This window comes from Bombina bombina, chromosome 6, assembly GCF_027579735.1.
Source record: "Bombina bombina isolate aBomBom1 chromosome 6, aBomBom1.pri, whole genome shotgun sequence".
In the NCBI taxonomy this organism is placed as follows: Eukaryota; Metazoa; Chordata; class Amphibia; order Anura; family Bombinatoridae; genus Bombina; species Bombina bombina.
The window spans coordinates 1,012,550,647-1,012,577,556 of NC_069504.1; the positions used below are offsets into that span (position 1 = coordinate 1,012,550,647).

Below are 26,910 nucleotides of genomic sequence, written 5' to 3' on the forward strand. Positions count from 1 at the left end.
AATAGCAGAACAAAAAAGAAGAATGGAAATCAACATTGGAAGATTACTTTTCACTATTTTTAATGTTGATGCTTTATTTATGTTGTTCGTCAAAACATTATTACAAAGGTGATATCCATGTGTTGATGTTAAAAAAGTAAAAATAATAATAATTCTAAAAGTGGTTATTTTAAAGTGTATTACCGTTTATGTTTATTTTTAGTTAGAATGTTTTATTATTATTATTATTATTATTATTATTATTATTATTATTATTATTACTATTTTGCTTTTATGCTTGTGCAGATACCAATAGATAAGCAGGGAAATAAAATGTCTGAAAAAAACGAAGTAAAATTCTTGTGAATTAAAATTGTAGTTTACGTCTTTTTGCTAAGGCTCATTGGCTGGTAAGAACACCTCCTATATCTAATAATATACTGTGATTCATGTGACTCATCTGAAATTGCATGTATTTGATGACAAGTTTTTTGTATAGTATTTAAACAGTCACCATTATATTTAATAATTCCTTGTATTTACAGAATACCATTTTGAAGAAAATCAGTGGATCTTGCTGTGGCAGATGTGTATCAATCGGCTGCTCTGTAACACTGAGAAATGGAACAATTATTAATGTAAAGGTTGGTTAACATAAGAATTTGTTTTATTGTACAGGTGTAAGTTAAATGCATATATTTCCAAACTGGGCATATGGTCACCACATTCCTTCTCTGTTTTGTAAAGCTCTGAATGAGTTTTTGGAAAGTTACTGCTCTTGGCAGGAAATTAGATTTTGCTGTATGGGTGGTACAGTGATTTGGGTAAAAGGATGTAAAATTATCGTATAAAATTGATGTTCACTGCAAGAAGACAAAGAAGAAACTTACTATATACTATATATAATGTTTCCTTCCTGGTAAAATATTTTATAAATAATAAATAAATTATATATATATATATATAGTTTTGGCCTTCATTAAACCTTGTCAGTGAGGTGCAGCCATATTCCTCTAAGCACACTGAGCAAGGAGTCCACGTCTGGTTGCCTCGTTTTCTCTTGGGGAGACATAATACACATATACCTACATTAGTGGTGCGCTAACTGTAGCGCAAGTGCGATATGTTTACTTTTTAGGCTCCCTAGAGCGTCTTCAGCCTCACCAGTCCTTATGTTATTAAATACTATTTAATAATATATGGACTGGTGAGGCTAGAGAGGCTGAAGACTCTCTAGGGAGCCTAAAAAACCCATATCGCACTTGCGCTACACTTAGCGCATCACTCGTAGTCTAGGCAATACAGAGAAGCGCACTCTCATGAATGAACTACCAGCTCAATAACATTTTAGCTTCTTCCATGGGTGCAGCTTCTTTTTAGCCCAGTAATACTTTTCACAAAGAACTTTACTATTGTTTCTACATTTAGATATCTAAATCATACTAAATAATAATCAGTCAATTGTTGACTTCACTTCAAAAAAATGGATGTTCAATTATAATCTGTGCTGTTTTCTTGTGGCTGTTATCAAAAAAATATGTGATACTGTTTACAATATCACCATCCCTTCTGTTTCTTCTTTCTCTCTGATCTGACATGCCCTTTTGATGTCATTCCTTTCTAAACTCCTTTATACACCAATATACAAATGCAAATCAGTCATAACCACACACAGACAGACACATGCGCACACATATGGACCTCTCCCTCATACACATGCACCCAGAAACACTCATACCATTACTACGCACCGACGCACTCTCATGCACATCTTTAAAAAAACACATATCTCTGCATGCACACACTTAATATCTATTCTTCTACTTTGCTGACTATTGCTTTTAAATGATGCCCTGGATGTCAGATTTGTCTGTAAAGTAAATTATGTATTCTTTTAATAGCTGAATAATCAGAGATCTAGACAGATTTAAAGACACTTTACGTATAACACGTCTCTTTTTTTTTTTTTTGTTTAAGCCAAATGAGATTGTAAAGGATGGATGTGACACACATTCCTGTAAAATAAACGAGAGAGGAGATTTGACTTTGGAAAGGAGAACTACAAACTGTCCCAACTTTAACAGAGAAAAATGTTTGGCAGCTGCGGTTAGTATTCTGTGAAGATGGTGCGTGCATTGCTTGACTTAATAATGTTTTTCTTAATTCTTGCTATTAACAACACACATATATGTGTGTATATATACAGCATATGTGTGTGTGTGTATATATATATATATATATATATATACACACACACACACACATTTTTATATATGTGTGTGTATATACACACTCGGTAAATATAGATCGCTATATATATGTGATTATGGCAAAAATGTATATTTGGTTATTTAGATGTGTATTTATATATATATTTGTAGGGTAAAGTTCAACAACTGGATAATTCCTGCTGTGAAACATGTAAGTAAAACTTTATATCATATTTTATCTTAACATTATTATAAGTAAATATATATTCATATTCCACATGTTATAATACAGCTATGCCCAAGAGATACTATACAGGTCTACCTGTAGATTCCAGAGTACTGGCCAGTTGCCTCTCTGTCTCTCCTAAGTCAGTAATGCTAATGTGGTGTTAAAGGGATATGAAACTCAAAACATGTATTTTTTGATTCAGACAGAATATATAATAATAAAAAAAAAAAACCTTTCCTATTTACTTCTATTATCAAATACAAGAGAATGAAGCAAATTAATAATAGTAGTAAATTGGAACACTGTTTAAAATGCCATGTTCTGTCTGAATCATGGAAAGGAAATGTGGGTTTCATGTTCCTTTAAGCACTAGATTACAAAGATATATGTATCAAAACATTCAAAGCTGTCAAATTGTTAGCAAAATGTGCACTGCTTTTAATTTCAGGAGGACATCTTTGAAAAGCCTATGCATATGCATATATTTGTTATACATACATACAAGTGAGGGAATTATTAGCAAACATAACCAAATTAAACTATTGTGCTATTCACACAGTTATACTCATTGGGGGGTAGTTATCAAGCCGTCTACTTTTCTGGCTTCGCCGGCCCAATACGCCCGCCTAAGCTCGCCTACCTTCGCCGCCGCGGACCTTGAATACGTTCGCCTAAGTTATCAAATAAAGCTGTCAAAAAGCCGCGGGGCGATGAGCAGCGGACTGTGAGAGTTATCACTCATCCGATCTCGCTGCTCTTCGGCTTTTTCCCAGCTTTATTGCTAGCCTGTCACTAAGCACCCACACTAAACTACACTGTTCTATCCCTATACCGGCGCCCCCGGAGCCTCCAGCAACTAAATAAAGTTACTAACCCCTAAACCGCCGCTCCTAGACCCTGCCGCAACTCTTATAAATGTATTAACCCCTAAACCGCCGCTCCCTGAACCCGCCGCAACCTATATTAAACCTATTAACCCCTATCCTGCCCCCCCTACACCGTCGTCACCTATAATAAATTTATTAACCCCTATCCTGCCCCCCACTACACCGCCGCCACTGTAATAAAATTATTAACCCCTAAACCTAAGTCTAACACTAACCCTAACGCCCCCCTAACTTAAATATTAATTAAATAAATCTAAATAATATTTTTATTATTAACTAAATTATTCCTATTTAAAACTAAATACTTACCTTTAAAATAAACTCTAATATAGCTACAATGTAATTAATAATTATATTCTAGCTATCTTAGGATTTATTTTTATTTTACAGGCAACTTTCAATTTATTTTAACTAGGTACAATAGCTATTAAATAGTTATTAACTATTTAATAGCTTACCTAGCTAAAATAAACTGAAATTTACCTGTAAAAAAAATCCTAACCTAACACTACACTATAATTTAATAAATTATTCCTATTTAAAACTAAATACTTACCTGTAAAATAAACCCTAAAATAGCTACAATATAAATAATAATTATATTGTAGCTATCTTAGGATTTATATTTATTTTACAGGTAACTTTGTATTTATTTTAGCTAGTTAGAATAGTTATTAAATAGTTATTAACTATTTAATAACTACCTAGCTAAAAGAAATACAAAATTACCTGTAAAATAAATCCTAACCTAAGTTACAATTAAACCTAATACTACACTATCATTAAATTAATTAAATAAACTACCTACAAATAACTACAATTAAATACAATTACATAAACTAACTAAAGTACAAAAAATAAAAAAAGCTAAGTTACAAAAAATAAAAAAATAAGTTACAAACATTTTAAAAATATTACAACAATTTTAAGATACTTACACCTAATCTAAGCCCCCTAATAAAATAGCAAACCCCCCCAAAATAAAAAAATGCCCTACCCTATTCTAAATTAAATAAAGTTCAAAGCTCTTTTACCTTACCAGCCCTTACAAGGGCCATTTGTGGGGGCATGCCCCAAAAAGTTCAGCTCTTTTGCCTGTAAAAGAAAAATACAACCCCCCAACATTAAAACCCACCACCCACATACCCCTAATCTAACCCAAACCCCCCTTACAAAAACCTAACACTAATCCCCTGAAGACCATCCTACCTTGTCTTCACTCAGCCAAGCAGCGATGGAACCGAAGTGGACATCTGGAGCGGAAGAAGTTAATCCTCCAAGCGGCTATTCTAACTAGCTAAAATAAATACAAAGTTACCTGTAAAATAAATATAAATCCTAAGATAGCTACAATATAATTATTATTTATATTGTAGCTATATTAGGGTTTATTTTACAGGTAAGTATTTAGTTTTAAATAGGATTAATTTAGTTAATAATAAAAATATTATTTAGATTTATTTAATTAATATTTAAGTTAGGGGGGCGTTAGGGTTAGTGTTAGACTTAGGTTTAGGGGTTAATAATTTTATTACAGTGGCGGCGGCGTAGTGGGGGGCAGGATAGGGGTTAATAAATTTATTATAGGTGGCGACGGTGTAGGGGGGGCAGATTAGGGGTTAATAAATGTATTATAGGTGGCGACGGGTTCAGGGAGCGGCAGTTTAGGGGTTAATACATTTATTATAGTTGCGGTGGGCTCCGGGAGCGGCGGTTTAGGGGTTAATATGTATAGAGTAGCTTGCGGTGGGCTCCGGGAGCGGCGGTTTAGGGGTTAATATGTATAGAGTAGCTTGCGGTGGGCTCCGGGATCGGCGGTTTAGGGGGTAATAACTTTATTTAGTTGCGGCGGTGTAGGGGGGGCAGATTAGTGGTGTTTAGACTCGGGGTACATGTTAGGGTGTTAGGTGCAGACAGCTCCCTTAGGAATCAATGGGTTGTCTGGCAGCAGCGAACTTGTACTTTCGCTATGGTCAGACTCCCATTGATTCCTATGGGATCCGCCGCCTCCAGGGGTGGCGGTTTGAAAACCAGGTACGCTGGGCCGTAAAAGTGCCGAGCGTACCTGCTAGTCATTTGATAACTAGCAAAAGTAATGAGATTGTGCCGCACTTGTGTGCGGAACATCTGGAGTGACGTAAGAATCGATCTGTGTCGGACTGAGTCCGGCGGATCGAAGCTTACGTCACTAAATTCTACTTTAGCCGGTCTTGAGCCTAAAGTAGGCGAATCAGCCTCGCCACAAATACGCTGCGGAATTCCAGCGTATTTGAGGTTGACGGCTTGATAACTAGGCCCCATTGTCTATGTAACTTTCATGTAGACTTTTCCCCTGAATGTGGCAATGAGTAACGTACAAGTACACATGATGTTTCCATTAGGGTTTTTTTATCATTGTAAGCAAAAAGTGTGGCCTTTGCCATTTTTGACCAAGTGACTAAAACAAGACTAAAACATGTGCACACATTTGAAGAGGTACAAAATTAGATATGTGGCTACCTCACATTAAGCAAAATACGGAAAAATGTCACTCACTAATATACTAGACACGCAAATATATTCATGTACACACACACACAGCCCGGGTGTCCCATGACATTAATAGAATTCATTTTATCTGCATTGATTTTTCTTTATGAAGAAAGTTGCATGAAGACTTAAGGACATTTAGCCAAACAAAATACATATAAAGAACAAGTGGGTGTCAACAACATCCTTTTCCTTTCTGCCTAATTGCTTCACTGCTGTTATTTGGTTTAGTAATTGCAACTTAGCCTACCACTGTGCCAGGGGCCCCTCCTACACTCCTCTTTCCCTGTGACCGGTACATTGTTAAATCTTGTGGGGACTCCCAAACATTTTTAGGGCCACCCTGTGAGTCCCAAACCCCAGATTAAGAAGCATGACTATAGAGTATGATTATCTTCTCTCCTCTGATCTGGCCAGATAGAGATGGTCATAAGCTCCTTCAACACTGTGAAGTATGTTGTAGAATTAGAGTCCTGGATTCTGTAGACTGAAGTCCAGTCTTTAAGGGAATAGTGGGGGAAAAAATCATTAAATTTGATTACTAATTTTTTACTACCCTTAATTAAACACCAATTAAGAAAAATAAAAAGAAGAAAAAAACACATAAGGCATAGGGATTACAAGTGGAATGCTAAACGATTAGCAAGATAATTAACTAGTGTGGATGTGGAGGGTTTAGTAGTGCGCTGGTAAAAAAGGTAGTAACCAAACACCTAAAGGGTCGAAAGATCCTTCCGTCTTTCAAAAAACGATAGAGTGTGTGATTGGGAGTGATAGGTGCGCTACTTATAGCTAAAGGTATACTTAAAATATAATCGATATATATCAAAGAAAGATAAGTGAGCAATATAAGAATGTGAATACTAGATAAAACTAAATAGTGTTCATTACTAAATAGTGTTCATTACTAAATTGCTATTTTTATAGCACTTGGTGAGATGATAAAGAAAATATGAGTCACTGTGAGTGGAAAATATATTTTATAGATTTTTTTAAAAAAGCATATAAACAATATAATAGTTATACTAAAAACTCAATTTAAAGGGACGTCTCCCTTGTTATATAAAATTCTCAGATATAAAAACATGCATAGAATATTTGACACTTTAATAGTGTTTACATATGCTGCCCCATACACAAATTTATGCAAGTGTCCGTCTCTATTGAACGTATAGGCAAATAGTTGGTGTTTGTATATCCTGCTATATTCAGGTAGATAATAACAGCGGTGCAGTTCAGATTTGCATAACACTTTAGCCGATGTTACAAAAGTTACTTCTAGACAAGTATTTTCTCCGGGTGAGACAGGTTACTATACAATATTTTCTCAGTACCTGTTATTCTCCAAACCCGTCTGCAGCGTCCGAATCCCCTTCTCACCTGGAAACTGATCAGCGCCGCATGTGTCCTGGCGTCTGACGTCACAGCTTGGTATCTCGGGTGGGATTGGCTGGGATTTGTTAAAGAACAGACAAATTCTTTTGAATGATGAGAAGAAAACTTTTATAAAGTAACGATATTTGTAGATGGATCCTGCACTTAGTGCTAAATGCACGCAGGATATTGAAGGTTCCAATAGGAATGTAATAGGCAACCCGGGTTGTTACAGCTTATAAACTGAAATCGTAAGGTATCCTGAAAAAGACAGTCTCTTTGTGTATTTATTTCACACAATTGCAGGGTCAGCAGTCACAAGGTCAACGCGTTTCGCTCAATAGAGCTTTATCAAGATCCAGGTGACTGTTGTATGATTATATTTAAAGGCATCAGTTCTTTCTGATTGGTCTTCCAATAATTGGGCTCATTTAAGGTGGAATGTTTTGTTATCCATCTGGCTTGTATGTATCAGTAAAGATTTAAGGTGGAAACTTTTTATGAAGCAGCATTCTACATGTTAAAAAGTTATAAACTATACCATACAGAACATAAACACAGAATTTTTCTTATTGCATAATTCTATTATAGATCGAAGTATTTTGGATATTAACTACATGGCTTCATTCAAAAAGAAAAGGTGATAGGTCCATTTCAGAGTTAAGTCCATTTGGATATAATGTTTTGTATTTATAAATTAATTCTGCTTCTTTAATTAATAATTTCTTCTCTATATCTCCTCCCCTCCAGTTATTTTTTACTTTTTGTATTCCCCAATAGGAAAGATCTTTAGTGTTCCCTTTGTGGACAGTTTTGAAGTGTTTATATAGATGTGTATCTTCAGAGCCTCGTTCTATCTGGCAAAGATGTTCTCTTATTCTGTCTCTTACCATTCTTTTGGTTTCACCAAAATAAAAGAGGTCACAAGAGCATTTGAGAATATAGATTATGTTCTTGTTGGTGCATCTTATTATCTCCTTAATATTAATTAATTTGTCAGAATTATTTATTTGTAAGTTTTTTAACTTTTTACTGTGTGTGCAGGCTTTGCAGGTGTAGCATGGGAAAAAGCCACTAATGTTTTTTCCTGTCAGATCTTTCTGTCTCTTCATGTTTTGTTTTGATTTTTTTAGTTCACTGGGAGCTAGTATTGATTTTAGGTTTGTTGCTTTTTTAAAAACAAATTTTGGTTGTTCCACAATAGTTTTTCCCAGAATAGTATCCTCCTTTATGAGGTACCAATGTTTTCTTATGATGCTTTTAATTATATTATAATCGGCATGATAATTAGTAATAAACGGAATATCAATAACATTTTCATTATCGTTTTCTTTTCTTTTCTCCTTATAAGTTAAGAGGGACTCTCTATCAGTGTTTTTAGCTCTATCAATTGCCCTGTCTGTGGTTAATTTATTATATCCTCTAGCCTGAAATCTCTCTGCTAGGACTTCTGATTGTTCTTCGAAATCTATGATTCTTGAACAGTTTTTTCTAATTCGAAGGTACTGACCTGTGGGAATATTAAGTTTCCAGGTGTTTAAATGGCAACTTTTTGAGTGTATATAACTACTACTATCAACCTTTTTAAAGTGGGTCTTTGTTTCAAGTTCTTTATTCATAATCATTATCTCTAGGTCTAAAAAGATAATTTTTTCTTTACTATAATTAGAAGTGAATTTTAGACCCCAGGTGTTAAGGTTCATTCTGTCGAACATAGATTTAAGATCTTGTTCAGTACCCCTCCATATTAATAAGAGATCATCTATGTATCTCTTATAGAGCACAAGGTTTGCACCATAGCTGCCGGAGCCAAAAAAATCATCTTCCTATGCTCCCATGAACAGATTGGCATAGCTAGGTGCAAACCTTGTGCCCATTGCTGTACCTTCGGTCTGTAGATAGAACTTTCCATCAAATGAAAAATAATTGTTTTCTAATATATACATTATACTTTTTAGGATGAATGCTCTATGTTGGTCTGACATATTTATATCTTTTTTAAGAAAAAGATCCACTGATTTTATACCTTTAGAGTGATTGATCACAGTGTATAATGATGTGACATCACATGTTACTAAAAACATATCATCTTCCCACTGTACTGTCTTTAAGGTGTTAAGGACTTGTGTAGAGTCTTTCAGATAAGATTTTAAGTTCTTTACATGTTTTTGTAAATAGTTATCTACGTATCTGGATAAGTTTGCAGAAAGAGAGTTGATCCCAGAAATGATTGGTCTCCCTGGAGGGTTGACCAAACATTTATGTACTTTGGGAAGATAATAAAAGATGGGAATCACTGGGAATTTAGATGTTAGAAAGACAAATTCTTTTTCATTTAGTATTCCTGATATTTTCCCATCTGTTAGAATCTTATCAAGTCTTTTTTTAAAGAGATTTGTAGGATCAGAGTCTAATGGTTTATATATATATATATATACTAGGAGACATAAAAACATATAAACCATCAGACTCTGTTCCTACAAATCTCTTTAAAAAAAGACTTGATAAGATTCTAACAGATGGGAAAATATCAGGAATACTAAATGAAAAAGAATTTGTCTTTCTAACATCTAAATTCCCTGTGATTCCCATCTTTTATTATCTTCCCAAAGTACATAAATGTTTGGTCAACCCTCCAGGGAGACCAATCATTTCTGGGATCAACTGTCTATCTGCAAACTTATCCAGATACGTAGATAACTATTTACAAAAACATGTAAAGAACTTAAAATCTTATCTGAAAGACTCTACACAAGTCCTTAACACCTTAAAGACAGTACAGTGGGAAGATGATATGTTTTTAGTAACATGTGATGTCACATCATTATACACTGTGATCAATCACTCTAAAGGTATAAAATCAGTGGATCTTTTTCTTAAAAAAGATATAAATATGTCAGACCAACATAGAGCATTCATCCTAAAAAGTATAATGTATATATTAGAAAACAATTATTTTTCATTTGATGGAAAGTTCTATCTACAGACCGAAGGTACAGCAATGGGCACAAGGTTTGCACCTAGCTATGCCAATCTGTTCATGGGAGCATGGGAAGATGATTTTTTTGGCTCAAGCAGCTATGGTGCAAACCTTGTGCTCTATAAGAGATACATAGATGATCTCTTATTAATATGGAGGGGTACTGAACAAGATCTTAAATCTATGTTCGACAGAATGAACCTTAACACCTGGGGTCTAAAATTCACTTCTAATTATAGTAAAGAAAAAATTATCTTTTTAGACCTAGAGATAATGATTATGAATAAAGAACTTGAAACAAAGACCCACTTTAAAAAGGTTGATAGTAGTAGTTATATACACTCAAAAAGTTGCCATTTAAACACCTGGAAACTTAATATTCCCACAGGTCAGTACCTTCGAATTAGAAAAAACTGTTCAAGAATCATAGATTTCGAAGAACAATCAGAAGTCCTAGCAGAGAGATTTCAGGCTAGAGGATATAATAAATTAACCACAGACAGGGCAATTGATAGAGCTAAAAACACTGATAGAGAGTCCCTCTTAACTTATAAGGAGAAAAGAAAAGAAAACGATAATGAAAATGTTATTGATATTCCGTTGATTACTAATTATCATGCCGATTATAATATAATTAAAAGCATCATAAGAAAACATTGGCACCTCATAAAGGAGGATACTATTCTGGGAAAAACTATTGTGGAACAACCAAAATTTGTTTTTAAAAAAGCAACAAACCTAAAATCAATACTAGCTCCCAGTGAACTAAAAAAAACAAAACAAAACATGAAGAGACAGAAAGATCTGACAGGAAAAAACATTAGTGGCTTTTTCCCATGCTACACCTGCAAAGCCTGCACACACAGTAAAAAGTTAAAAAACTTACAAATAAATAATTCTGACAAATTAATTAATATTAAGGAGATAATAAGATGCACCAACAAGAACATAATCTATATTCTCAAATGCTCTTGTGACCTCTTTTATTTTGGTGAAACCAAAAGAATGGTAAGAGACAGAATAAGAGAACATCTTTGCCAGATAGAACGAGGCTCTGAAGATACACATCTATATAAACACTTCAAAACTGTCCACAAAGGGAACACTAAAGATCTTTCCTATTGGGGAATACAAAAAGTAAAAAATAACTGGAGGGGAGGAGATATAGAGAAGAAATTATTAATTAAAGAAGCAGAATTAATTTATAAATACAAAACATTATATCCAAATGGACTTAACTCTGAAATGGACCTATCACCTTTTCTTTTTGAATGAAGCCATGTAGTTAATATCCAAAATACTTCGATCTATAATAGAATTATGCAATAAGAAAAATTCTGTGTTTATGTTCTGTATGGTATAGTTTATAACTTTTTAACATGTAGAATGCTGCCTCATAAAAAGTTTCCACCTTAAATCTTTACTGATACATACAAGCCAGATGGATAACAAAACATTCCACCTTAAATGAGCCCAATTATTGGAAGACCAATCAGAAAGAACTGATGCCTTTAAATATAATCATACAACAGTCACCAGGATCTTGATAAAGCTCTATTGAGCGAAACGCGTCGACCTTGTGACTGCTGACCCTGCAATTGTGTGAAATAAATACACAAAGAGACTGTCTTTTTCTGGATACCTTACGATTTCAGTTTATAAGCTGTAACAACCCGGGTTGCCTATTACATTCCTATTGGAACCTTCAATATCCTGCGTGCATTTAGCACTAAGTGCAGGATCCATCTACAAATATCGTTACTTTATAAAAGTTTTCTTCTCATCATTCAAAAGAATTTGTCTGTTCTTTAACAAATCCCAGCCAATCCCACCCGAGATACCAAGCTGTGACGTCAGACGCCAGGACACATGCGGCGCTGATCAGTTACCAGGTGAGAAGGGGATTCGGACGCTGCAGACGGGTTTGGAGAATAACAGGTACTGAGAAAATATTGTATAGTAACCTGTCTCACCCGGAGAAAATACTTGTCTAGAAGTAACTTTTGTAACATCGGCTAAAGTGTTATGCAAATCTGAACTGCACCGCTGTTATTAAGTAACTTTTGTAACATCGGCTAAAGTGTTATGCAAATCTGAACTGCACCGCTGTTATTATCTACCTGAATATAGCAGGATATACGAACACCAATTATTTGCCTATACGTTCAATAGAGACGGACACTTGCATAAATTTGTGTATGGGGCAGCATATGTAAACACTATTAAAGTGTCAAATATTCTATGCATGTTTTTATATCTGAGAATTTTATATAACAAGGGAGACGTCCCTTTAAATTGATGTTTTTAGTATAACTATTATATTGTTTATATGCTTTTTTTTAAAAATCTATAAAATATATTTTCCACTCACAGTGACTCATATTTTCTTTATCATCTCACCAAGTGCTATAAAAATAGCAATTTAGTAATGAACACTTTTTAGTAATGAACACTATTTAGTTTTATCTAGTATTCACATTCTTATATTGCTCACTTATCTTTCTTTGATATATATCGATTATATTTTAAGTATACCTTTAGCTATAAGTAGCGCACCTATCACTCCCAATCACACACTCTAAGATAATTAACTAGCCAATACAAGTGACGGATTATTGCTATTACAAGCTCGTGGTAGCAATTAGCGATACAAAAATTAACCAGAGATCCGATCTCTGGTTAATTTTCTAAAAGTGCCCCAAATGCCCTTAAAATAAAGGATATTATAGTTTTTTTATTTTAAAAAAATCTCGCATTTTAGGGCTTTAGGGCTTTAAAGTTAGTGGGAGTGAGGTGTTAGAAAAAAAACGACACTGAAAAGTGCCATTACATTACGATCTATGGGAACTGTATGTTCCCATAGACTGCAATGTAAATATATATTTATATGACTATATACCTATATATTTATGTGTTTATATGTGTATATACTCATATACATATATATTTAAAAATGCTGCCCATCACTGGGCTAAATACCTACTTTGCTGCTTGAGTTTCTGATGCTGTCTTCAGAATAAGGCTCTCATGAGCACAATGCGCTCTCATGAGCACAATGCTTCCTAGCAATGTGAGCGCAAGCTTTCATTTGCATTTTAATTTACTTGTTATACTAGAGTACATTATTGCGCGCTGGTATTACAAAGTGGAGCACTAATATCACTTGCATGCAAGCGATACTTAGCGCTCCACTTGTAATCTAGCCAATAGAGTGTAGAATTCTACTTTTATGGGCCAATCTATTTTTCTCCTTCCTTATCATTAGATATCTTTGGTTGTGTTTATGTGTTTGCAATTCACATGGAATAGTAAGTTTACTGAAATAATATACATTGTTTGGTTGTGATTATCCAGTTGTCTTTAAATTGACTTTCTTCTTTTTTTTATGCTTATCCAGGTGTGGAAGCAGAGTGTAAGCAAGTCACGGCAACAGTACAATATGTAAGAGTGGATGACTGTATGAGTGAAAATCAGCTGAAACTTAAATATTGTGAGGTAAGATGATCAATAAGTCTAATCAATATGGAGATTATTTAAATGTTTTGGAACTTAATGAACTAAATACATTTGGCTAGATTACGAGTTTTGCGTTATGAGTGAAAAAGCAGCGTTATTGGTTATAACGCTGCTTTTTCACTCCCGCTGGTATTACGAGTCAGGTTTTGGGGCACCGCACACTTTTTTTGGCCGTACCGCAAATTAACTTACGCAATTTGCGTAAAGTCTTTTATCAATGGGACTTCCATAGCGTTGGTATTACAAGCTTTTTCTGGGAGGCCAAAAAGTGAGCGGTACAGCCTATCCCGCAAGATTCGTAACGCAATCTAAAGTCAGTAGTTATGAGTTTTACGCTACAAAGCTGTAGCATAAAACTCATAACTAAAGTGCTAAAAAGTACACTAGCACCCATAAACTACCTATTAACCCCTAAACCGAGGCCCCCCCCCCCGCATCGCAAACACTAAAATAAAATTATTCACCCCTAATCTGCCGCACCGGACATCGCAGCAACTTTAATAAACATATTAACCCCTATACCGCCGCACTCCTGCCTCGCAAACACTAGTTAAATATTATTAACCCCTAATCTGCTGCCCCTAACATCGCCGCTACCTACCTACATTTATTAACCCCTAATCTGCCGCCCCCAACGTCGCCGCCACTAAACTAAATTTATTAACCCCTAAACCTAAGTCTAATCCTAACCCTAACACCCCCTAACTTAAATATAATTAAAATACATCTAAATAAAAATTCCTATCATTACCTAAACTATTCCTATTTAAAACTAAATACTTACCTATAAAATAAACCCTAAGCTAACTACAGTATAACTAATAGTGACATTGTATCTAGCTTATGGTTTATTTTTATTTTACAGGCAAGTTTGTATTTATTTTAACTAGGTAGACTTGTTACTAAATAGTTATTAACTATTTACTAACTACCTAGTTAAAATAAATAAAAATTTACCTGTAAAATAAAACCTAACCTATCTTACACTAAAACCTAACATTACACTACAATGAAATAAATTAAATTAATTAAATACAATTACCTAAATTACAAAAACAAACAAACACTAAATTACACAAAATAAAAAATAAATTATCAGATATTAAAACTAAGTACACCTAATCTAATAGCCCTATCAAAATAAAAAAGCCCCCCCAAAATAAAAAAAAACCTAAACTAAACTACCAATAGCCCTTAAAAGGGCCTTTTGCTGGGCATTGCTCCAAAGAAATCCGCTCTTTTACCTGTAAAAAATAATACAAACAACCCCCAACAGTAAAATCCACCACCCACACAACCAACCCCCTGAATAAAATCCTAACTAAAAAAACCTAAGCTCCCCATTGCCCTGAAAAGGGCATTTGTATGGGCATTGCCTTTAAAAGGGCATTTAGCTCTTTTTCAGCCCTAAAGCCCTAATCTAAAAATAAAACCCACCTAAAAAACCCTTAAAATAACCTAACACTAACCCCTGAAGATCAACTTACAGTTTTGAAGACCGGACATCCATCCTCAATGAAGCCGGGAGAAGTCTTCATCCAAGCAGCAAGAAGTCCTCAACGAACCCAGGAGAAGTCTTCATCCAAGCCAGCAGAAGTGGTCCTCCAGACGGCATCTTCTATCTTCATCCATCCTCCGTGGAGCAGCTCCATCTTCAAGACATCCGGCGCGGAGCATCCTCTTCTTCCGACTACTAACGACGAATGAAGGTTCCTTTACATAACGTCATCCCAGATGGCATCCCTTGAATTCCAATTTGCTGATAGAATTCTATCAGCCAATCGGAATTAAAGGTGAAAAATCCTATTGACTGATGCAATCAGCCAATAGGATTGAGCTCGCATTCTATTGGCTGATTGGAATCAATGGGGCTGCGTTACAGAGCTTTACGCTGCTTTTTTGCAGGTGTTAGACTTTTTTTGAGCGGGCTCTCCCCATTGATGTCTATGGGGAAATCGTGCACGAGCACGTAAAACCAGCTCACGTCGGCTTTCAATAGCACTGGTATTGGAGCTCGATTTTGCTCTATGCTCACTTCTTGCCTGTTAACGCCGTGTTTATGAAAACCTGTAATACCAGTGCTGTAGGAAAGTGAGCGGTGACAATAACGTGCAAGTTATTACCGCACCCCTCATACCGCAAAACTCGTAATCTAGCCAATTGATTGTTATAAGAATACTTAAGTAATATACTAAAATGGACATATGTATGTTGTACATCAGAAATGGACTACAAAGGTAGTGCTGTTTCATCATGTTCAATATACACTAAAGTCATATTTAATATTTTTCTTAAAGTGGATATTTTAAAGTTTTACTGGTAGAAAACCCTTTTGGGTCCGGAAAAAGGTATGCATTTTGGAATATTTACATCTGTAAAATGGGACAGATGGGGGAGGGAATGGGGCCAAGTATAAAAAGCAATATCATGTGTCATTATGGCAATATTTAAATGTCATAATACCAATTATAAATGTAACTAACGGTAGTTTTATATCATTTTTAATACTTTTTGTGACTTACAGGCTTACTTAAATTCAAAAAAATGCAGCAGGGTTTTTCCTGTTACTAAGTGCCCAATTCTAAAAAGATCTCTGGACTGGTGAGATTCTTTAAGAATGCTCGCCAGTCCTTCTACTTCCCGCCACTTTTTAAAGCCACTTTTTAAGCTGAAAACAGGGTGTCTCACTGAGGGGTGTATACTGCATTTTCGTATGGGAAGGAGATGCATACATTACAAAAGTGCACAATGAAAATTTGTAATTTAAAAATCTTACAAAATGAATAATTGAACCATTCACACAAAAATACATAGGAAAAAATTGTATTTTTAAAGATTGATAAAAAATCGTAACAAAATTGATCATCAAAAACCATATTTAATAAAAAAAAGTAAAATATATAGGTAAATTACAAAGGAATAAATACACTAATTAATCTGAAAGGAAAACCTATGTATACGCAAATTACAACAAATTTAAGGTGCAGTGTACTGAAAACAGCATAATTTAATTTTTAATAAGGGTAATATTCAAGTTTTAAAACTCGTCGGTTTCCCCCTTTGTACTTAACCCTCCATTGCAAACTTTTATTAAGCAGAGAGCTCTCATTATTTGTATGGGAGACATCTTGCCACCTTTTAAATAGAATTTCATGAGGGCTGCACAAGCGAATGTTGGAGAGGAAAACCACGTCAACGATTATTGGCTGATAAGGAAAGCTCACAGTTCTGGAAATCTGATAATATGATATGTTGATTTATTAAAGGATAAACTTGTGCAGAACTGAATAATTTGTTTCGGACTAATCATTTGTAAATGAATATTCTGAAAAATTTGTTTTTCACAATATTTATGTGCTGCACTATTTGGTATCTTGTTTGTTTAAAACCAACCAGACACTGAATATTCATTAACATTTACATTTGTATTTGTTAAAATGAATGTAAATGTTATCTTGTTGCAGGTGACACATTGTCATCCTGTAATATATTTACCAATAGCACACTGGGGAGCTGCGCTAATCCTCTTCTTCTTCATAGAATCCAGGGCGGCACTAATAGGAGCATAAGTGCTGCAGATTTCAGAGCTTGCACTAAAGGACCTTCTCCTTTGGTGTAGGTGGTGGACCGTGCTAATCCAATCTTCTTCAGAGTCCAGCATCTAATTCTCCTATTAGCACAGCACTTGACTCTGTGAAGAAGGTCAGATTAGCACAGTCCACCACCTGCACTAAAGGAGAAGGTCCTTTAGTGCAGGCTCTGGGATCCACCACACTAATGTTCTTATTAACTATTTAATAGCTATTGTACCTGGTTAAAATAAATACAAAGTTGCCTGTAAAATAAATATAAACTCTAAAATAGCTACAAAATAATTATAATTTATATTGTAGCTATATTAGGGTTTATTTTACAGGTAAATATTTAGCTTTAAATAGGAATAATTTATTTAATAAGAGTTAATTTATTTCGTTAGATAAAAATTATATTTAATTTAGGGGGGTGTTTGTGTTAGGGTTAGACTTAGCTTTAGGGGTTAATAAATTTAATAGAGTAGCGGTGAGGTCCGGTCGGCAGATTAGGGGTTAATACTGAAGTTAGGTGTCAGTGATGTTAGGGAGGGCAGATTAAGGGTTAATACTATTTATTATAGGGTTATTGAGGCGGGAGTGAGGTGGATTAGGGGTTAATAACTTTATTATAGTAGTGGTGAGGTCCGGTCGGCAGATTAGGGGTTAATAATTGTAGGTAGGTAGCGGCGACATTGGGGGGGCAGATTAGGGGTTAATAAATATTATGTAGGGGTCAGCGGTGTTAGGGGCAGCAGATTAGGGGTACATAGGGATAACGTAGTTTGCGGCGGTGTGCGGTCGGCAGATTAGGGGTTACATTTTTTTATTAGAGTGGCGGCAGTGTGGGGGGGCCTCGGTTTAGGGGTACATAGGTAGTTTATGGGTGTTAGTGTACTTTAGAGCACAGTAGTTAAGAGCTTTATGAACCGGCGTTAGCCCAGAAAGCTCTTAACTCCTGGCTTTTCTCTGCGGCTGGAGTTTTGTCGTTATAGTTCTAACGCTCACTTCAGCCAAGACTCTAAATACCGGCGTTAGAAAGATCCCATTGAAAAGATAGGATACGCAAATGGCGTAGGGGGATCTGCGGTATGGAAAAGTCGCGGCTGGAAAGTGAGCGTTAGACCCTTTCCTGACTGACTCTAAATACCAGCGGTAGCCCAAAAACAGCGTTAGGAGCCCCTAACGCTGGTTTTGACGGCTAACGCCAAACTCTAAATCTAGGCGTTTGAGTTTTAAATGAACAAAAGTTTTTTTCTGAGAAATTTTGTATCAGTTTAACCAGCCCCCTGTATCATGTGACAGCCATCAGCCAATCACAGATTCATAAATATATACACTGTGAACTCTTGCACATGCTCCTTAGTAGTTGGTGCCTCAAAAAGTTTGCATATAAGAAGATATAATTTCATAATGGAAGTAAACTGAAAAAAAACTTTTACAACTCCAGCTCTACATCATTAAAGTATAGTTTGCCTTTGGTGCCCATTTGAAATGTTCTGCCCTTTTTAAGATTAAACAAACCAAGACATTTCTACAATGTATCTTTCTCATTTAACAAATTCTGCTGGCTATAGTCCTTCTTTTAAGCCCTTTGTCTCCTACATGACAAGCAATAATGGAACTTTAACAAACAATGCTGGATTTCCATATTTATATCTAGGGATATTTGGTCACATCTTTTCTGGTACATTCTCATTAAAGTTTTCTTTTTTGTTTTAGGGCAAGTGCACAAGTAAGTCTGTCTACGTCATTGATACACATACCATGGAAGACCAGTGCATCTGTTGCTCCGCTACACAGACAGAATCACTGAAAGTGCCTCTCCGATGCGCCAACGGGACTTTAGTAGAGCATGAACTACTGCAAGCAACGGCGTGTGAATGTCTGTCTCACAAATGTAAAAAGTAATATTTTATTACAAATACAATTATATTCCATGCTTAAACTTATACCTCACTGAGTCACTTTACATAATGAGTAACGCATCAAGTTTGTAATGTCACATCAAACCCCAGTTAATCATGTAGGTCAACATAAAGCATTTACAGATCATTTGCAACTTGCAACAGATAAGTATACATGTATTATATGCAGTCTATAGCTGCCATCCGTGTTTACAATAAGTTGTATGTAATAGCAGCGTTTTTTTAAGAGATGTTTACTTAAATGCTATTACAATTAATTAACTTTTATTTGGCAATTGTTACACACTGTTTCATATAATAAATTCCACTCTCAGAAACCCTAAAAAGGTTATATCAATTTTTAATCTGAAATCAAGTAAATAAAAATTAAAGTGTTTTATTAAAGTGTTTGAATTGTTTCATCTTTCATACTTGTATATTAGTTAACTTTGCTGTTATTGACAGTTTATAGTTCTCAAATCTATATATTTGTTATGGATTATGATTGATAGTTTTATCTACAGGTATCTATCTATCTATCAATCTACCTATCTAGCTATCATCTATCTATCTATCTATCATCTACCTATTTGCCTTTTCACCCTTCAACTCTCATCCCTTCCAGTGATCTCCTGGCATTTTAATGCACTGTATGAACTTGCAGGAAGTTCATTTCAAGATATCAAATCTCTGGTATGATTCTGTGGTAAACTTTAAGCGACTCGTAATCTGGCCCAAGGTGTTTTATTTACTTTAAGGCCCTATTTTTCTACTTTTGAATTATGAATCACAGATTTGTTTACTCTGTGAAAATAATGTTTTGAGATCCATCTAAAGATGTCTGGGTAGTAAAAAAAATAAAAGTCTTAACTTAAAGTTAATATACAAAGTTTTATACCCAAATATAGTTAAAACAATCACAATTAATGTAGCTATAAAGTTGTTAAAGCAGGGGACAAATTTTAATGCACAATCTTTATATAATTCAAAATGTTGTAATTGTGTGACAAATGAATAATATGGCATCAAATTACCTGCATTATTTTATAATCTGCCTCAATAATCAATGCAAAAACAAATATTGGACAATGAATAACAAACATCAGAAAATACTTCTCACATTAGCTCTGTCAGCCACACACAAAATCAGATTAGGCCTTTGACCCTGACGCATTTCTCTCAGCCATTTCCTCAATAGATAAGGCTACTATCCCTGCAGCCCCTTGATCAGCTACATTCCTAGATCAGAGCAGACTGCTAGACCTGCAGCCTTTTTTTCAGCCACATATCCACAGCCTCATAAATAAATCAGACCCCTTAATCAGTTAACTACCAACATCATATCAGATTCCAATTCCTACTGATCATGCCCTCTGTCAGTCACATACCCACTGCACATTGCACATTGATTTACTTGTGTGTGTATATATTGAAAGGTTTCACAGTAACTTGTCTAATCCAATTGCTTTGGTGCCCAATGTAGAAAAGAGAAAAAGAGAAGGTGCGCAAGGCAAGACTCAAGTGAAAGATTTTATTACAAGTGATTGCACACACAAATAATATTGCACTTACAAGAAATATATAAATAAAAAGCATTCGAGTGGAAGCGTGCAGTTGTTAGAACTCCTTGTCACTCACAGCAGGCTGAGATGGACTGCCACTTTATGCTGCATCAATCTGACTGACAAGTTTTCCGGATACCCTGTGAGTGTGCTTAGTGGCTGAGCGAGGACAGAGGTACTTCAGAACAAAGACACTTCTGAATCTGTTTTCTGGTTTCTGACGCGTTTCTCCTGGCAAACGGCCAGGCTTCTTCAAGAGGATAAAATAACGGATGTTTCCAGAGTTGCGCCCTTCGTATTTGAAGGGATATGTACCAATCACATAATGTAGGTGTGTCTGATAACTACCAATTGTTTCTGTTCGCAGTTCTTTAGGACTGGTATGCCCTCATAATACATTCAGTATATATACAAATAAGTATTTACCAAAATTTGTATTTTTGTTAAGACAGTCATTGGCCATCTAAAGATAAAAAATAGCAGTGATGATCATTTCAAGCTATAAAAACATACATATATATTAAAAGACATCCGAATGATTAGCAGCAAGACACAGTGTTTTGCACATCTATACTAATACATGTGTGTAGTGTGTATAGTTTTAATATTGTAATATTACAAATTGCTTGGATCGGATTTGAGTGACTTTCTCTATAGTAGTTGTTATTTTGTTGTGATCTAACACTATTCATAGAATATGCGGGACATTTTGCAACAATCCTTATTGAGATAAACATATCAAAAGAGACACTATGTTGCAATGTGTTGCAGTTTTTAGAAAATAGTTCTGCTGATATTAGGCATCCCATTTAGTTTATTAGATGCTGATAGATTTTGATAGAATACTTTAAAATGCTAGCATTTTGTGCCAGCTTTGTATTAGATTGCAACTACAGATATATAATCGGTTTAATGCTTAGTTAAGTTTTATGCAACAATATCACTAAGCAAATGACTGTTTATATTGGCAGCAACTCGATTGCAGATGTAGACATAAAGAAGACCTGATTTGGAATTACTGATAAAAAAGCCCTATAGCCCCAATCAATATATTTTATACACAGTGTATATGTGCGATGGTTTTCAAATTTAAATTGTTAAAAAACTTTAGATAGCACTTCAAATGACTTGATAACAAAAACTTAAAAATGATATTGTGAATTTTAAAAAATATATTAATAGTTTTAAAAATTACCTTTTACTTAGTAAAAGTCTCTTAAGAATCTTAAAAGCCTTAAATGAACTTATAAAAACACTTTTAGAGCTATTGTATTAAGTCTATTGGGAGCTCACACTAAATGTGTGTACAGATAGAGGACATATTATACTATATGTGTTTTACAGGATTAGTTTCTACTACCTAGAAGATCAAATTCAATAATGTAACCCAATATGATTACATAGAGGACTATCATAGATCATGTTTAGATATATAACTTTTTATTTTACATAAAGGCTGCTACATTGATATCTATATTTAAACCAAGAGGCTGAAGTGTTTTGAGTTTATATATCCACCTAGTTATTTACAAACACGGGGAACGGCGATGGGGACAACATTTGCCCCATCGTACACAAACATACGTAAATGCTTTGGAGAATAACTACATTTGGGAAAATAATCCATACTCAAACAACATATTATCTTATGCCAGATATATAGATGACATTATTATTTTATGGAAAGGGGGAACTGAGGAAATAGAGAAATTCATGGACCATATAAATAATAATAATAGTAATTCAAAAGACCAGATTTAATTTTTAGATTTGGTTTTATTTAAGGACACTACAGGTAAAGTGGCAGTTAAGAACTATCGAAAAATAACAGATCATAATAGCTTTATCCAGTCAAAAAGTGCACACAAGAAATGCTGGATCAATAATGTCCCTTACAGCCAATTCCTGCAAATCAAGAGGAATTGCACCCATTCAGCCGATTTCGAAGTAGAAGCACAAATTTTAGAAAACACATTTTTAGAAAAAGGGTATAGTCAAGATATTATCCAAAAAGCAAAAACCAAGTTAATGTCTAAAGATAGAATGGCTTTTTTCACAAATAATAAACCAGTCACAGAAGCAATAGGGACTCACATACACAATAAATTAATAAAATCTCAGTCCAAGAAAGACAACCTGCCAAGGTTTATTACTACATACAATGAAGGCTCCAAGAGATTGGAGAATATATTCAAAAAACACTGGCCTCTTCTAAAATCTGATCCTTTGTTAGGGCCACATTTAGATGTTAAACCTACCTTCACCTATAGAAAAGACAAGAGTTTAAAAAATATACTAGCTCCAAGTAAACTTATATCCACCAAGAATAAGAAGGAAGATAAAAACAAGGAGGGCAATAATTGGTTAAAAGAATGGAAAGGCAATATGAAATACGGTAAAACTAGATGCAATATGTGCAAACACATAAACAAAGCACTAACTTTCGCAAATAGTGGGTCAACTGAAGCATTCAACATTACATTCAGAAGTAACTGTGACTCCATATACATGCTTTACTTATTAGAGTGTGGGTGTGGCCTCCTGTATGTAGGCCGAACAAAACATAAGATTAGGTGGAGAACAAATGAGCATATTTACAATATAAAAGAGAAACTTGTAAAATAGTGTTCCTAAACATTTTCTTGATTACCATTTAAGTAACCCAAGCTCTCTAAAAGTACAAATCATAGATTGGGTTCCCCCCTCAAAACCAAATAGACTTCTAGAACTAAGGAAACTTGAAACTAGGTGGATATATAAGCTCAAAACTCTTCAGCCTAATGGTTTACATATAGATATTGATGTAGCAGCCTTTATGTAAAATAAAAAGTCATATATCTAAACGTGATCTATGATAGTCCTCTATGTAATAATAATGGGTTACATAATTGAATTTGATCTTCTAGGTAGTAGAAACTAATCCTGTAAAACACATATAGTATAATATGTCCTCTATCTGTACACACATTTAGGGCTCCATGTACTAAGCCGTCAATTCATCCGTCATTTTAGACGCGGCTAAACTCGCCGTTACTCGCCGCAGGCGAAATGGTGTCCGCTGTTGCTATGTACTAATAATCCCACAATAAATAGACACGTCTAGCCCACCGCGAGCAGTGGCGGAATATTGATACATTTGACGCCTCGCTCGCCGCGACTAAGCTGATGTAGAAACATAGAAACATAGATATTGATGGCAGATAAGAGCCATAGGCCCAGCAAGTCTGCCCGACCTTACCTAACAGTATAAACTTATCTAGTTCGTAGGATAGGCCTATGCTTGTCCCATGCATTTTTAAAGTCCCCCACAGTGTTTGTTGCTACTACCTCTTGAGGAAGTTTATTCCATAAATCAATCACTCTTTCTGTAAAGAAGTGCTTCCTCAAATTACTCCTGAATCTACTACCCTTTAGCTTGAGCTCATGACCCCTTGTTCTTGAATTTTCAATTTTATGTAAAATACCCACAGCCTCAGTTTTACTAAACCCTTTAATGTACTTGAAAGTTGCTATCATATCACCTCTTTCCCTTCTCTCCTCTAAGCTAAACATATTTAGGTCATTGAGCCTATCCTGGTAAGTTTTATTTTTTAGACCATGTACCATTTTGGTAGCCCTCCTTTGCACAGATTCATGTACTTAACTTTCAGTTGAATTGTCTGGCCAAATGTTAACACGTGACATGTAAGGTGTCATGAACGTCATAGTAGTCGCGGGAATAGAATTTTGTTCCTATAAATGTACAACTTTTCTAAACAACTTTATTATTGTTCCAAAATTTTTGGAGAGTAATTACAGAGCGCTCGTTTTTGTGATCTTTATTTACAAATTCGATATGGCTTCATCTGGATCTGAAACCGCTTCAAAATCCAAGAATCCTCACTTTTCTCATCAGCAAAACGTCGTTTTGATTGACATGATTATTGACTCTTATGATTATTTGTTTGGATGTCGTGTCAAACAGACAAATTTTTCTAGGAGGAAGCAGATCTGGCAAGGGATCAGCGACGCTGTTAGTGCCCAGGGTCCAGGAAAAAAGGATGTCGATCAGCTGAAGAAGCGTTACAACGACATTAAACATTTCGCCAAAGCTAAATTGGCCAGAGAAAAAAATTTGGCACGTGCTACCGGAGGTGGACCAGCATATGTGGCAGACCTCAATGATTATGAGCAGAAGCTTGTTCAGCGTCTGGGACCAGAGATCATCACTGGCATAACGGATGATTGTGACAGTGATTTAAGAGGTAAATGTACAACATAGTTGACGCAAATGTTTTTTTTAAAATTATGATAGGTCATTGTCTCCAATATATATTTCTTTAAAATAACATTATCTGACTTCTTACGCTTCAGTATCTGAATCTATATAGGCCATTTAGGCCCCAAATACTGTAATCATTTATGTCGCATATATGTATAAGGGATTGTACAAGCCATTTAGGCCCAAAATACTGTAATCATTTATGTTGCATATATGTATAAGGGATTGTACAATAATAGGGTTGTTATACTGCCTTTTTTTTAAAGGTCTAACGGAACTAAAGATTTGTTGATTATTAATATAGTGATCCCTAAAGATAACACCCATGTGTTTATTTTCAAACCAGTATTGCATAGAAACCTTAAAGAGATAATGACAATAGAAATAATGTAATTTGAAACTATTAAAAAAATATTGTATATTATAGATAGATGTATATATAGACTGGCGTCTAGAGTGGCTTTCCTATTGTTTTGTACCTTGCCCGCCACCTAAAAGGTGGCGAGGCAAAAATAACGAGGTGGGGGCGGAGATTGACGCGAGCGGACAAATAGATTTTTTAGTACATTCGTTTTTGGCGAGTTGGTGGTCAAATGTGTCTAATTACAGTAAAAAATGGAGAGGTAGCGAGGTTTGGCGGATAAGTACGCTCGCAATTTTAAAGATGCGAGTTTTAACATAATTGACGGCTTTGTACATATCAGTTTGCGAGTTTTGACGCGAGATTTGTTGCGGGTAGCTCGCTGACTGCTTAGTACATGGAGCCCTTAGTGTGAGCTCCCAACAGACTTAATACAATAATTAAAAAGAGAGAAGCGCTCAACCTGGGAATGAACAATAGCATAATAGCTTGTTCTATGGCTAGTTACCACCCTAGAAGCAGCCTCTTTTTGCTCAATATGTGCCTTTCACAGAGAAGAACTTTCCTGTAGCATATCAGTCTGATCCTGACTTAACAGTGCAGTCCAGCCCCCGAAATACCAGGCAATCCCTCTCTGAACGAGAGAAACAGCAAAACCCCAGAGGTATGTTTCGACCTATTGTGGGCCTCGTCAGTGAGGTGTAGCCATATCCCACTAGGCACACTGAGCAACGGGTCCATATCTAGATTCCCGCATCACACTTAGGGAGATTTCCCTAAGTGTCATAATTTGCATAAATAAAAAGAGAGAAGCGCTCAGAGAGAGGGATTTCCTGGAATTTCGGGGCTGGACTGCACTGTTTAGTCAGGATCAGACTGATATGCTACAGGAAAGTTATTCTCTGTAAAAGGCACACATTGAGCAAAAAGAGGCTGCTTCTAGGGTGGTAACTAGCCATAGAACAAGCTATTATGCTATTGTTTGTTCCCAGGTTGAGCGCTTCTCTCTTTTTATTTATGCAAATTATGACACTTAGGGAAGTCTCCCTAAGTGTGATGTGGGAATCCAGACGTAGACCTGTTGCTCAGTGTGCATAGAGGGATATGGCTGCACCTCACTGATGAGGCCCACAATAGGCCGAAACGTACTTCTGGGTTTTTGCCGTTTGTCTTGTTCAGAGAGGGATTGCCTGGTATTTTGGGGCTGGACTGCACTGTTAAGTCAGGATCAGACTGATATGCTACAGGAAAGTTATTCTCTGTGAAAGGCGCACATTGAGCAAAAAGAGGCTGCTTCTAGGGTGATAACTAGCCATAGAACAAGCTATTAAGCTATTGTTCGTTCCCAGGTTGAGCGCTTCTCTCTTTTTATTTATGCAAATTATAACACTTAGGGAAGTCTCCCTAATAGTGATGTCGCGAATAGTTCACCAGTGAATAGTTCCCGGCGAACATAGCTTGTTCGCGTTCGCCGCTGCGGGTGAACATATGCGATGTTCGATCCGCCCCCTATTCGTCATCATTAAGTAATACTTTGACCCTGTAC

At 35.5% G+C, this 26,910-nt stretch overlaps 1 protein-coding gene across 1 annotated transcript in view; it reads left to right on the forward strand.

Moving 5' to 3' along the window:
- The window catches only part of VWF (von Willebrand factor), a 424,292-nt gene extending 404,707 nt beyond the window's left edge, over window positions 1–19,585 (forward strand). The window contains exons 48-52 of the mRNA XM_053718732.1: window positions 525–623; window positions 1,957–2,085; window positions 2,361–2,400; window positions 13,586–13,683; window positions 18,996–19,585. Of these exons, the coding sequence (XP_053574707.1) occupies window positions 525–623; window positions 1,957–2,085; window positions 2,361–2,400; window positions 13,586–13,683; window positions 18,996–19,184 (555 nt within the window). The 3' untranslated portion in view covers window positions 19,185–19,585. The remainder of the gene's footprint in view (window positions 1–524; window positions 624–1,956; window positions 2,086–2,360; window positions 2,401–13,585; window positions 13,684–18,995) is intronic.
- Window positions 19,586–26,910: the final 7,325 nt, after the last annotated feature.